This window comes from Phaethon lepturus, unplaced genomic scaffold, assembly GCF_000687285.1.
Source record: "Phaethon lepturus isolate BGI_N335 unplaced genomic scaffold, ASM68728v1 scaffold18140, whole genome shotgun sequence".
NCBI lineage: Eukaryota > Metazoa > Chordata > Aves > Phaethontiformes > Phaethontidae > Phaethon > Phaethon lepturus.
Window position 1 is genome coordinate 1,399 of NW_010511365.1, and position 13,817 is coordinate 15,215.

General features: G+C 54.7%; 1 protein-coding gene across 1 annotated transcript; it reads left to right on the forward strand.

The window, feature by feature from the left end:
* The first annotated feature begins 1,043 nt into the window (after window positions 1-1,043).
* Window positions 1,044-12,738, forward strand: LOC104618279 (acetyl-coenzyme A synthetase 2-like, mitochondrial). Its single transcript, XM_010283831.1, is given in 15 exon segments — window positions 1,044-1,363; window positions 2,741-2,837; window positions 4,079-4,278; window positions 4,745-4,857; window positions 4,859-4,921; window positions 5,801-5,953; window positions 8,459-8,606; window positions 9,053-9,190; window positions 9,388-9,480; window positions 9,881-9,993; window positions 10,472-10,598; window positions 11,291-11,418; window positions 11,971-12,034; window positions 12,358-12,476; window positions 12,565-12,738. Coding segments are annotated over 15 exon segments (2,043 nt in total). The 5' UTR covers window positions 1,044-1,050.
* The last annotated feature ends 1,079 nt before the right edge of the window (window positions 12,739-13,817 follow it).

Below are 13,817 nucleotides of genomic sequence, written 5' to 3' on the forward strand. Positions count from 1 at the left end.
GGTCAATGAAATTAAGGAAACCTCCAAGCTCTGCCTTAAAAAACACTCCCGATATAGGACCTGAAGGAAAGGAAGGCAGAAGAAAAGCTGTTTGGAGGCAAGGCGGCAGCTTAGCTCTGCTACAGTGAGTGGTGGGAGATCTCAGAGTGAGGAGATGGGCTGCAGTGTTTCATGCCAAACCACCACCCCCTTGCTCCACCATGGCATTGCTGAGTGCTCCCAGTCCACCCTGTGGTACAGACTGGTCTGAAGTGTTTGGGAGGAGGCAGAGCACTCAGCCCAGCTTATCAGAGGGCTCTGATAGCCGCCCAGCAGTGAGGTGGGATGGGATGCAGAATCCCCCTCCTACAGCAGACAGCTGCAGGAGAAAAACCTTCCCTGGCCCACCAATAACAGTACAGCCTAGTGCTCTGCAGGGAATGAACCTTAATTCTGGGAAGGGGATGGTCCCATCACCCAAGGCTAGCATGGAGGGGACCTTAACTATTACAGGTGAGCTGCCCCAGGCTGCCCTCATGGCCAGTGAAGGATTGGGGGGCTGCAGCAGGGGGATTGTGGGGAGCAAGGGGATGCGGGCGAGTAGAGGGAGGTGAGTGGGGGCAAAGTAGAGGTGTCCGGGGATCCAGTGCAGCCCCGTGAGATCATGAGCATGAGTGGGCTGGTAAGAGCCTGGCCCAGACACCTCGGCCCCCGTGGGGAGCCCAGGCACCCGCTGAACCTGGCTCCCATTCAAGAGTGTCCGTCAGGACTCAGATTAGCATGAAGGTTATTTTCAGTCAAACATTTCTACAGTCCACCCCTTTCCCCTCCCTTAAAGGGATTGAATTTCTTTTTCCCTGTAATGGTCTGGAAGAGAGGAGGAGAGGAACAAGGCAGGGGAGAAGGGGCACTTGGGCTGCTTGCGTGGGAGACTTGCTTTGTGTCCAATCAGCCCAGGGCGACACAGCCCCAGGTCCCACAGGGGCCTGTCTTCCCTGAGCTGGGTGTCCTGAGCAGCCACGAGGGCTCCAGGCACCCATCTCCTCGGTGAGAGGCAGGCACCCTGCGACGATGGCCAGGCTGCTGGCCCGGGCTTGCTGCCCCAGAGTTCTTCCTCAGGCTCCCAGATGCCCCCCTGGGTCGGCAGCTGCCCGAGCGTGGAGCCACGGGCCCCTCACCGCCTACATGCCCGAAGCCATCGCCTTCTCCAGACCCAAGGACCACGAAGGATTGTACATGGTGTCAGTGCAGCAGGGAGATGCCTTCTGGGGAGCGCTAGGGAGGAGCCGGCTCACCTGGATCACCCCCTTCCACTCTGTCCAGGACTGCGACCTGCGCCAGGGCAGGGTCTCCTGGTTCCTGGGCGGGCAGCTCAATGTGGCAGGTAAGGAGGGAGACGGACATTGGAGCCCACCAAGCACCAGCGGGTGCCTCTCTGTGAAGGGCTTTGGCCCTGGGAGCAGATCAGAGGAGCACAGTTAAAGGATTGGAGGGAGGGGGATCCCCAAAAGGTCTGGCTGGTCTTCCAGTGGCTGTAGTGTAAGGATGTAGCTGGTCCTAAGGGAGCAACCAGGTCTCGCTGGAGGGGCTGCAGGTGGATGGGGGTGGGCTGGGGCACGGGCTGCTCTCCCTCAGCCTCCATGGATCCCACAGCAGCGCAGTGGCTCCATTCTGCAGGACCAGAGGCAACAGCACCAAACCCTGTGCATTCAGCAGGCAGCACTGCACTAGGTTATCCCTGCCCAGCGAAAGCAGTACGTATCTGCAGAAAGCAAAACACAGGAGCAATGAATGGTACAGCTGTGGGAGGCTATTCTTCTGCGGGCTGGGGCTACTGCCTTAGTGGAGCTTCCAAGGGAATACACAGGGGCTGGTGACACTGTGTCCTGCTCACAGCGCTGTTGGTCCCAGTGTTCAAAATACGAGACAGACCTCTCATAAATCAGGTCTTACACAGTCCACTCGGGCAGGAGAGCAGGAGTTATTTGCCTTTGGGATTTGAGATCTTACTCTTTCAAATTCATGTGTGGTTTTTTCTCTCCCGGAAAACTAGGAACAGTCAGGAGAAAAAGGTATTTTGGTATGCAAACTGGGGCTGCTGCATCATCCCATGACCTCAGTAGCAGTTTTAAAGAAAACAGAGTGGAACAAGGCTCAGGAAACTGCAGCTGCCAGCCATGTGGGAAACCTTCTTGGAAGAATTACAGCCAAAGCCTGAGCCTACCATGTCCCTGGAAAGCCAGAGATTGTGCACTCCTGGACCTGGCTCTCTTCCATCTTGGACAAATGCACCCTGCAGTCTTCCTGCACAGAGCTTCACTTCGTCCTACATTGGTTATTTAGGAGCACTGCAGCTAAAAACCTGCCCTAGTCCACCCCAGAAGCAGCTGCAAGGCAGTGCTGGGTGGAGTGATGGCTGAGTTAATGTTTGCCAGGCCCTCTGAGGGCATTGGGGATGTGACCTCCAAAGGGACTTCAGGCAGTTTCTGCTCTGGACAGCATTAGGTTGCAGTTAAGGGGGAAGGTGATAGTGAGGATTGGTAGGTATTGGAGTGGTGAGGAGGATAACGGGCTTGGGACAGTGCTTGTGATCTGCTGGCCGGTATCCAGAAAGGTTTTTCAGTGGATGCACAGGGATAATGCTGAGAATACTTACACAGAGCCCTGACTGATCTGAAATCAGGACTGCCAGTGCTGACTTTATGTGAATTAAGAGGTACTGAGGGTTGCTCTGGCAATGAGACTGGGTCATCTTTTCCAGTGAATTGCCTGGACCGACATGTCCATGTAGCCCCAGACAAAGTGGCCTTAATCTGGGAGAAGGATGAACCAGGAGAGGAGGTGCGGGTCACATACAGGTCAGTACTTACGGCTGAGCGTACGAGAGACATATTGCAGCATGCATGAACACTGCACAGGGCTAATGGGCGTCATGTGAGGGGATGCAGAAACCCTTCACACAGATAGATCAACAGTATGGTGGCTGTTGGCTTGCCTGTGCTGATCTGAGACTTCAGCCTACCTCCCAATTAACCCTCTGGGCCCCAAGGGGTCCCTACCCAGATGGGGAGGCAGGTGTAAGCCCCTCATGACAGCACTGCAATGCTTGTAGGTAAGACCACATGGGAAAGTCACATGTGTGACCTCCCAGCAAGGCTCCTGGTGTCTAAACTTGCAGGTAAATGGTCTGCAAAAGAGACCAGATTCACAGCCACATGGGTGTTGGGAAGTCCCATGCTCGTCCGCATATCAGCAGCGCTGCTGGGTTCGGCACTCTGGGGGGACTGCCAGTCCAGCCCTGCTAGGTTGGTGTGGGGGCCCCCACCTTCCAGCTCAATTTGCCTGCTTTCTGAGTCTCCGCCCCAGAATCCGCTTAAATCCCTCTGCACACAGAACGAATCCCTCTGTCCTCTCTGGCTCCAGACCTCACACGACAAACATGACCATCCACCCCTGCCAATCTCCCTGCATGGAGAGCCCTCCCATGAAATGAGTCGCTGACAGCCAAGCTGTGGTTTCTGGGAGCGATGCTTCTCGGGAGAGGCTTCTGTTTGCTCACCGCTTTCCTACAGCTCTTGTTCTCGCTGCGGGGCACAAGCTCTGGAGGGCTTGACCTTCCCAGCTTTAGCAAAGCATGGGGTCTGGTTTTCATTGGGGAAGATATCTAACTCCTCACATGTAGCCTCCAGCCTTGCAGGGTAGCGTGTTGTTCCAGTTGCACAGGCTGATAGAAATGAAATGTTCAGGCTGCCACTGGGAAAGTCAGCTGAAGTGGTGTGGGCTTGCTGAGCCAGAGGAATTGCCAGTGGCCATTTCTGGCACTATGGCTGGCTCCTCATGTTGGCCAGTGAGAGTGTCAGGCTCTATACAGAGACCATTCTGATTTCTTTCTTTTCTATAAATAACGTCCCACGTTAGTGACTCTCTTCTCCTTTCCTTCCCACTGACATTTTACAGCTCTCCCATGGACTTCCAGTGGGTGGGTTAGGGTGCGTAGGGATGTAAGCTGCGTACCTGTTTCTCTAAGGTCCCCCATCTTTATGCATGCAGGTAAGATCTGCAAGAAAGTCTCTAACTGTGCCATTGCTTCTTTGGGCAGGGAACTGCTGGAGCTGACGTGCCGCCTGGGAAACACCTTGAAACGGCAAGGGGTGAAACGAGGTGACAGGGTGACAATCTACATGCCTCCGTGCCCACTGGCGGTGGCTAGCATGCTGGCCTGTGCCCGCATCGGGGCTGTGCATGCTGTGGTGTTCATCGGGTTCTGTGCAGAGTCCCTAGCAGACCGGATCCGGGATGGTAAGAGCCAGTGGGTAAGGGAGACATGTGTTTCCCTTGGGGGACAGCGCTGAGCTTGTTGGTTAGACAGCTGGGGGGCTCAGGGTTGTGCTGGTGGGCAAAGGTTTTCTGCATAAGACTCCCTGGGCTAACTGAGGGTGTGCTGCCATGACGTATGGCCATGGAGCAGGGATTAGCACCCCAGGAAATGGCACTGGCTCACTAAATATCTTCCAGCCCATGGGAAGAACTCATTCTCTCCTTCATGCAAGGGACGGAAAGGCTGGGATACAGCGTCTCCTCTGAGGGGATGCAACACAGGCAGGAGGCAATGGGAAACAAAGATGCAAAGCTGCTGTTTTTGCTAAATGGAGGACATGAGTTACAGGGGCTGGGAGACAGGAGGAGAAGTGCAGGGTCATGGCAGAGCCAAACTGCTGTGTGACTGATGGAGAGGGGCAGAGCTGCTTATGTGGCTCTTCTGCAGCCCGGTTGGAGACAGTGATTACAGTGAACCAGGGGCTGAGAGGCAGCAAGGTTATTGAGCTAAAGAAGACGGTGGACCAGGCTGTGAAACAGTGCCCAGGAGTGAAACGGGTTCTTGGTTTCCATGAGGACTGACAGCAAGGTTCCCATGACAGCCCGGGACGTGCTGCTGGAGGAGGTGAGAGGCTGCCTGGCGCTACTGCTGGACAATGTACCCGCTCTGGGAGCAGGGACAGGGGGTGGAGAGAGGGTCCTGGCTGGCCGTGGCAGCTTTGCTGTTTTGCGTTGACACGGTGTGGAGGCATTGTCCTGCAGCAGCAGTGGCAGCTGGAGCTGCACACGAGTTCAGGACAGTGCCAGGAGCCATCAGGATGGGTAACTGGTGGCTCTTCCCACAGCACCAGCCCTGTACTGTCAGGGACAGGCAGTGCAAACCAGGGCTCGTAGCAGGGTGTACCAGGGGCTAGAAACACCCCAGACACGGGCTGACACATGGCGAGCCCAGCCTTGGACTGCCACTGCACTGCCACACACCGCTCTGCTGGCAGAGCTGGCACTCTCTGTGAGTGCCGCTGGCAGCTCGTGTCCGAGGAAGCGGGCAGTGAGGCTGCCCATGTGCCCGTTATTGGTGGCACACAGGATAGCCAGGTTGCCGGCATGGTGCGCCGTTTCTGAAGAGGCGAGCCCCTGCCGTGCGTTTCTCTTAGCTCCCTGGAGCTGCACAGAGGTCTCCCCACCTCTGCTCATCCCATCTGCAAGCACTTAGTGCTCCAAAAGCTTCCTGGAAGACTTCTATGCTGGTCAGAGCGGCAGCAGCGTAAAGATAGCTGCCTCTTACTCAGCAGGTCTGCTCTGGCGGGGGAGAGCGTTTGCCGGCTCAGCAAGGCCAAAGAGAGTTCAGGCTGGCTAGCAAGGGGAGTGGAGGTGGGGAGGACGGTATGGGGGGAGCAGAGGTGCTCGGAGGTCGGCTCGGGGGACAGGTGCGCAAGCGGGCGCAGGGACAACACAGAGAAGCCTGTGAGAACCCAAGAGAGGACTGCTGTGCTCTCTTCTGCAGGAGATGATGAAGGAGGATGCATGCTGTGACCCTGCTGCCATGGACAGTGAAGACATGTTGTTCCTTCTCTACACATCAGACAGTACCAGCAAACCCAAGGGTCTGGTTCATTCCCAAGCTGGTTACTTGCTGTTTGCCGCTCTCACGCACAAGGTAATGGATCCCAGCCACAGAGTGCTCGTGAGCTAGCAGTCCATAGACAGTGCAGGGAACAGATGTGCTGCCTTGTTGCACCATGAGCTCATCTTTATCCAGAGCAAAGTCTTTGGGAAGCCCTCCTAGCACGTCAGCCCAGTACACATCTGCCTACAGGTACTGAGGAAGAGCAACACATGAGGACAGGCTGAGAGAGTTGGGGCTGTTCAGCCTGGAGAAGAGAAGGCTTCGGGGACACCTTACTGCAGCCTTCCAGTACTTAAAGGGGACTTACAAGAAAGATGGGGAGAGACTTTTTAGCAGGGTCTGTAACGATAGGACAAGGGGTAACAGTTAAAAGAGTGCAGATTTCAACTAGATACAAGGAAGAAATTTTTCCCAGTGAGGGTGGTGAAACACTGGCACAGGTTGCCCAGAGAGGTGGTAGATGTCCCATCCCTGGCAACATTCAAGGTCAAGTTGGATGGGGCTCTGAGCAACCTTGATCTAGTTGAAGATGCCCCTGCTCACTGCAGGGGGGGTGGACTAGATGACCTTTAAAGGTCCCATCCAACCCAAACCCAAATAGTCTATAATTCTGATTCTATGCTCTGGAGCAGGGCCTCCCAAACACATACTCTTCTGAGCTACCTTCTTGGCTTTCTTCTTCCTTTCACTGCCCTATCCTAGACTGAATCATTGGGTGGGGTGCTCAGCCTTGCAAGGGTAATTTTATATTACTGGGTGAGGAGGAAGAAGCCAATCTGCTCCTAAAAACTCTGGCTTGCTTTCCCTGAATGTAACTACCCCAACTCAGGTGGGAGATCGAGGGCAGTGTTTCTGGGAGGGGCCCATTTGAGGATATCTGTAAAAGCTGGTGAGTGCCCTCAAGGCAAAGGGTCTATACCCGAAGAGTGTAGGTCATCTTTGGGAAGAGGAAAGCCTTTAACTCCTAGCATGGCCAAAGCAAACTCTAACAGAGCTGGGTAAGGGGGCACTAAGCACAGCATGGAGCTGCACTTGGCTGTAGGAATGGTTGTGAGGGACATTTCCTAAGACATTATAGGGAGTCCTCTGGAAGAAGGAGTTCCTCTCTGAACAGTCCCTTAGCTTTGGGTCTGGCTCTCCCTGTGTGTGACTGAAGTTCCAGTACTGCCTCAGACCACGCACCCTGTGAGACAGCAAGCTCAGGGCTGGCTGGGTTGTCTCTGTCAGCCACGAGTGCTGCAGGCCAGACATCCTGGAGTGTGTGCAGGGGGTTTGTGGAAGCCCTTGGCTTTCCTGTGAGCAAAGCTGTCTGTACAGCTGTGCTCATCATAAGTGACACTCTCAAGACCATCAGAGCTGGTTTGTGAGAGCCAGGGCTGCCATCCCAGAATGGCAATGCAGGGAGCGAGCAGCGTGTGGCCATGTTAGCACTCAGGAGCGCTGCAAACCGCAACACAAGGCTGGCATGCCCAGATCTCAGTTGGATGAGATTATGGGTGCTACCATAATTCACCACTGGGTTAAAAAGAGACAGAGCAAGCAGGGGAAGTTTCCATTACGAGCACCCTGGAGCACTTGAGGCCCCGGAGTCCCCAGCTGGCAGCCTGCAGACAGGGAGCTGCAGGAAGAGACAAGCAGGTCCAAAACAGCCGATACCAGAGCAGAAGGCGAGAAGTGATGGGCTAGTGGGAGACTGGCCCCTGGGGAGATTTCCTGGTGCTAAATAAAGGAAACGAAGGAGAGTGCTTGAGGAAGCTGGATGAGTTGCTGCTGGTCTGACGGCACGCAGTTCTGCCCTGCACAGGGCAGGCATCGTTCCCTCATACTGCAGCCTTGCAGCCAAGGGTCTCCTGAGGAATAAATGGGGCAGCAAGAAGAGCTTGTTCTGCTTTCTGCCTGCCTGCAGGCACAGGGCTGCGCTCACCCAGCTGAGGTGGATAGGTGCCAACTCCTGCAGGCAAGCTGGGGTGGCCCTGAGCTGGCAGAGGCATCTCACGGTCCCTCTGCTTCCTGCCTCAGTGCTCCTAAGCTGGGCTCCTTGCTGAGCTCAGGGTTTTCCTGAGTGTTTACTGTGCTGTTGAGCCCAGCAGTGCCTGGGGGTGGCTCATGGAGTCCTCCAGCACATTGCCCTTGCCAACAACTCCTCTCCTTCCATGTGGTCATGTAGGTGTGGAGGGATCATCCTCACCCTGAAAGTTCTCCCATTTTGATGCTTGGATCAGCCTTGGATCAGCAGAAGGAAGGAAAGGCTGTAGTTATCTCCTTTGGAAACGAGCAAATTTGGCTGTGGTTATTTTTTTTTTTTAAGTGTCTCTCTCCTCCTGCACCTTCATAAAGCACCTGACATTTTATTTTTTTCTGACAGTGTTTTAAAAAACACTCTGCAGGAAGAAGGTGTCCCTGCAGGGGTGGTGGGAAGAGGGAAGGATGCAGTCACATCAGGGCTGAGAGAAGGGTACACTGCTCCTGGTTGTCCCCCTTGCCAGGAGGGCAGGCCCAGCCTGTACCCCTCACTGACTCTCCCCTCTTGTGCAGTATGTGTTCAACTACCAGGACAGGGACATCTTTGGTTGCATGGCAGACATCGGCTGGATCACGGGGCACAGCTACGTAGTCTATGGCCCCCTCTGCAATGGTGGCACCACAGTCCTTTTTGAGAGCACTCCCATCCATCCTAACCCTGGTGAGTGAGAAGGTGTCTCAGGGGAGCTGGGACATGCCACAGCCACCCTGTGAGACCCGCAGCAGGCGAGGAGCTGGCACCTTGATGCCAGGACACAGGCAGCAACAGTTCTGCTGCTGCAGGAGCAAACCGCGGGCTGTGTCCAGTGGAGAGCTGCGAGGGGACGTGTTTTTTCCTCTGGTTAGGCAGCCACTGCTGCTTCTCCAGGGGTGAAGCTGTTTCTCCCTATCCCTCCCCACAGCAGGGAGAGCAGCAGAGCTAGGTGATGTGGAGGAAAAGGGGCTGCTGCTGCTTCTGGACTGCTTTAGTCCTCCTCAGTGTGGGATTAGCTTGGCTGAGGGTCCAGGCACTGCTAGAGAGCCCTTGCTCTCACCTCCTCTCTCTCTGTCTTCGTCTTGGGCTGGGATGACCTGTGTGGATGTTAATTGGCCCTGTTTCCATTGCAGGCCGCTACTGGGAAACAGTGGAGAGATTAAAAATTAATCAGTTCTACGGGGCACCCACGGCCATCCGCCTGCTCCTGAGATACGGCGATGAATGGGTGAAGAAGTATGACTGTTCTTCTCTCAAAGTGCTTGGCTCAGGTAACTGCTGGTGGCATGGGCTGGAGCAGAAAAATCCTTGGGCATCAGATTATGCTTCTTCCCACAAATGCTGAGCAGCAGCACATGAGAGGAAAGTGGGGAAATTGCATTGTTTGGGTCCGGCTCCATGAGTATGCCCTGGGAAGCTGTCTTTGACTTGATCTTTGAGCTCTATCTCCTTGTCTTTCCCCTTTCAGTGGGGGAACCCATCAACAAGGAGGCGTGGGAGTGGTACTTCCGTGTGGTTGATGAGACACGGTGCCCAGTAGTGGACACGTGGTGGCAAACTGGTGAGATACATATGACCTCTCATTCCAGCTTCTGCTCTCCGAGGCTTTAGGGGTGACCTGCTGCTTTGTTGGCCAAGTGGGAACAGTTGTTACTGACACTCTTGTATGAACAATGCTGTAAGGAGCCATGGGCACCAAAACGTGAAAGACAGAAATGGCCTTTAAAGCTAATACAGAGAAACACAGGGGAGTTGATGGTAGGGAGCAGATCTCTGCTGAACTAAATGAGCATTTCCATCCTTCTGCAAAGAGCCTGCCCCAGCTCCCTGGGAAGCCCAAGCCCAGCCTGTGGTCCACAGGATGCAGTGAGGGCCAGGGCAAAGGCTGTTGGCCAAGCAGCGCTACGTGGCTTTCCTCTTGTCCCTGACTTGGATGAGCATTACAGTTTCTTTTGCTTCAGAAACAGGAGGCATCTGTATCTCACCCCGTCCTTCTAATCCTGGAGCTGAAATCCTTCCAGGCATGGCTATGAGACCCTTTTTTGGTACCAGCCCCTCCCTCCTGGATGACGAGGTACATTTATAACCTGCAGTCCAGGCCCTGGCTCAGCCCAGTTTCCCCCAGGCACCTGCAGCAAGTACTTGCTGACTGGTGTGGAGATCTGTGAGCATGACTTTCCTGCTCACCTCTGCTACACAGCAACCTTCTTTGCTGGAAAGGGACTAACAGTGAAGCTGTTCTTCCAAAGAGAGCAGAAGTTGAGTTGTTTTCTAGCTTGCTCTGTCCTGACAAGACACACTGTGCTTGGGGTCCCCAGCACATACCTTTCCGAGGTGAAGTAGCTGGGCAGGGACAGCCAGCCTCCCTGGAGGGGCCCTGCGTGCCACTGTGGGAGGCAGTTGGTTGCAGACATCTGCTGGGAGAGACTGGGCCTGTCCTGTTGGATTCAGGGGCACAGAACTCTCCTAACTCTCACTGGGTTAGTAAATAGGCAATGACTAAACATCCCAAAACCCTCAGCCATGGTTACTAAAAAGTAACTATTTTACAGGGAAATGTCCTTCTGGAAAACAACATCTCTGGAGCCCTTTGCATCTCACAAGCTTGGCCAGGTATGGCATGAACCATTTACAATGACCACAAGAGATTTCTGGAAACCTATCTGACTCCTTATCCAGGTAAGGAAAACACGTGGCAGGTCACTGCAGAGGTGTTTTTTTGGGTACAGTTGCGTCTGCCTGCTGGTTTTCTGCACACGGGTAGGACTCAGAACTGGTACTGCTGCTTCGTTCTTCCACAGACCCTCCACAGTGTTGAGGCCCTTCATCTCCCCATGCCCAATACCTCAGCACTGCCCTGGGACTGGGTCTCTCTCACCAACCTTCCCCATTGGATCACATGTGGTTTTAGGGCAGTGGATTTGTCCTTCTGCCCCCAGTCCCCTCAAGCACAAAGAAGCCTCTTGGTGCATCTCTTGCAAACCCTGTTGGTTTCTGTCACTCATCCAGAGGCACTGAGCAAGCCCAAGAATCTGTGTGTCTTGACATGAAGCAAAGGGAAGCAGCAGGACCACACACACCCGCACTGGAGCAAAGTTCTCCCAGCTTGTGGCAATGAGGCAGGCTGGGCTTTTAGCCAGCACACTGCAGAGTGAGGGAAGGAGCCTGATGATAGAACAGACAGATACCAACAGAGGCAGAATACTAACAAGGGAGGTAGGCACCTTCACCCTGAGCAATTGAGGAAGGAGCAGAGTACATGAGCCCCGGTGCTAACAGAAAGGAGAAGGGGGCAAGGTGAGAGCATTGCTGGTGAGCAGCTCACATGCTCACCGCAACAAGTGACCATGGCACGGTTCTGGCTACTGCAGGGTTTTTCTTCACTGGGGATGGTGTTTATCGTACCAGTGAGGGCTACTACCAGCTGACAGGACAGCTGGATGACATCATTAACATCAGCGGCCACCGGCTGGGCACTGCGGAGGTGGAGGATGTTGTGGTAAGAAGTCTGGGTGGGAGGTAAACTCATCCGAGGGGACAGCAAAGGTGCATTGCTGGTGCTCAGGGAAGCCTCTTTGAGATACCTGGACAGAAACATGCTGCTGCTGTAGCAGCAGGGAACAGTGTTGGACCCACAGCCTACCTGTAGGAACAGTTTCCCACCCTCTCCCCTGCCATTCTGGCTCTCTGCAACAAAGGAGGGACAAAGCCTGATAAGGTTGATATTGTAAGTGGGTGAATCCCAAAGCAGCAGCTGGGCATGTTAAGGAGAAGCAGTAAAGACTGTGGGACCTGGTGGAGCAACCCGGAGGCAGAGAACAGGATCTAAAAGGTGCAAGCCTAAAGCAGCCAGGCATGGGGGGGGGGAAGACTTGTGTTTGCAGATAGATCTGCTGAGGCAAGAAGGAAAAAGGGCAGAGGCCATGGGAGGCCCTTCCTTATCCCTCTGCATAACCTGGCCTGCAGCAGCCAAGCCAGGTCAGAGCAGCTCTGAGGTAGCACCCAGCCTGCTGAAAGCACTGAGCCAAACCCCAGCCCTGTTCTCTTCCAGAATCACCACATGGCAGTGGCAGAATCTGCTGTCATCGGCTACCCACATGAGATCAAGGGAGAAGGTAAGATGCTTGCTCTCCTGCCCCCAAAATCTCTCTCCTGGGGCTGTTGTGCTGCAGTGGGAAGTGGCACTGTGACACCAACCCCTGGTAGCAGTGTAGTGGGGATCTCAGCACAGCCATCACAACCTACACATGAGGCCAGCTGGGCTTTGCATAAGGTGACAGCAGCAGCACCATGGCCAAAAGTACTTACAGTTCAGGCTACAGCGCATCCCCTGAGGCTACCAGCAGAGCGGGACCTCTCCTGGCACTCGGTCCAGGCAGGCTCTTCAGGAGCATGCTGCGCACAATGCTCAGTAACCTGGTGGTTCTTCTGCCAGGAGCCTATGTGTCTGTGGTGCTGAAGAAGGACAGTGGCTACACACAGGAGACTCTCGCTGCTGAGCTACGGGAGCTGATCTCAAAGAAGATCGCTAAATACGCAGCTCCAGAGTATGTTCAGGTAATACATGCAAGCCGGTCCAACACCCGCGCTGGCAGCCTGGCCAACCCCCTTCGCCCAGCCTTAGCTCTGCTCCTCCCCATCACAGGTCACACACCGGCTGCCCAAGACACACTCAGGGAAGATTATGCGTCAGGTGCTAAGGAAAGTCGTGGAGGACAAGGCCAGTGAGCTTGGGGACCTAACCACCCTGGATGACCATGAAGCTGTGCAGCAGATCATAGAGGGATGCAAGCGCCTGCTGGAGGGGCAGAGGAGCTGATAGCTTGGCTCTGCCAGCAGCCACCTCCTGCTCCTCCACTGCCAAACCGGGGCCATGTCCAGAAACATCACTAAGCAACTGGTGGCCAGTAAGTGCTCAGAGACCATACCTCCATTGCAGTCTCAGAGTGACCTCTCCACAATACCAAAAGAGACCCCCCAAAACTCCTGTCTCCACACACCTATAGGAGGCAGGGGAGAGAACATGACTCATAGGCAGACCAGTAAGGGGAAGCAAGCTCTGCTTCCTTGCCTAAAAGCAGAGGGCCAAAAAGACCTCCTCGGGGTTCCCTGTGCCTTGCAGTAGCTGTGGAGGTAGCCACAGGGCAGGATGCCCAGCCCTGGGCATCACTCCTACCCCAGCTCTGCTCTTCAGCAATAGTCCGGTCCAGGACCATTGCCAACATACAAGCATCTCCTCCAAAGCAAACCCAGAGAGAAAAGATGCAGCAGTCTGGTTAACAAATACTGACTATTCTCCAGAAACGTTGGAAAACAGGCCACAGATTTTAATACAAAAATGTTCCTTTGATCTGTAATCCTGTGTCATAAGGAAAGCAGAGACATGCCCCTTCTCTGTGCCAGCATTCTCCTCCCCTTACAGTGCATCACTCAGCTCCTGCTGGGGAGCACAGCCCTCAACAGAGCCACAGGTACAGCAGTCTGTTCTGCAGAGCTGTGTATCAAAGAGACAGAGGTCCCAGTGAGGCACAGAGGGCAGAACAGGAAGCTGCATCCTAGCCTCACACCACCGCATCCTGGGCAAGTGGATGTCCCTCTGGCCATTGCTTCTACAAGCCCCATGAGGCAGCATCTTCTCTTTGGGCAGCCTAGCAGCTGAGCCACTTCCATCATGAGAGGCAGGGAGGTAGGAAAAGAGGGCTGAGAGAAGGATGGCATAGATGTGTCTGCTCCTGGCAGAACCCCACACCATGAGTTCAGGCTTGGCCCGGCGTCCATCAGCGAAATCCAGACCTGGTCTTGCCCTGGATGAATCCCTTGTTGACAGCTGTTGGCTTGGCAGCTCTATGTCTGCTATTCGGAGCTCTCCCACATGTGTGCAGGTTCTGCGGCTGGCCA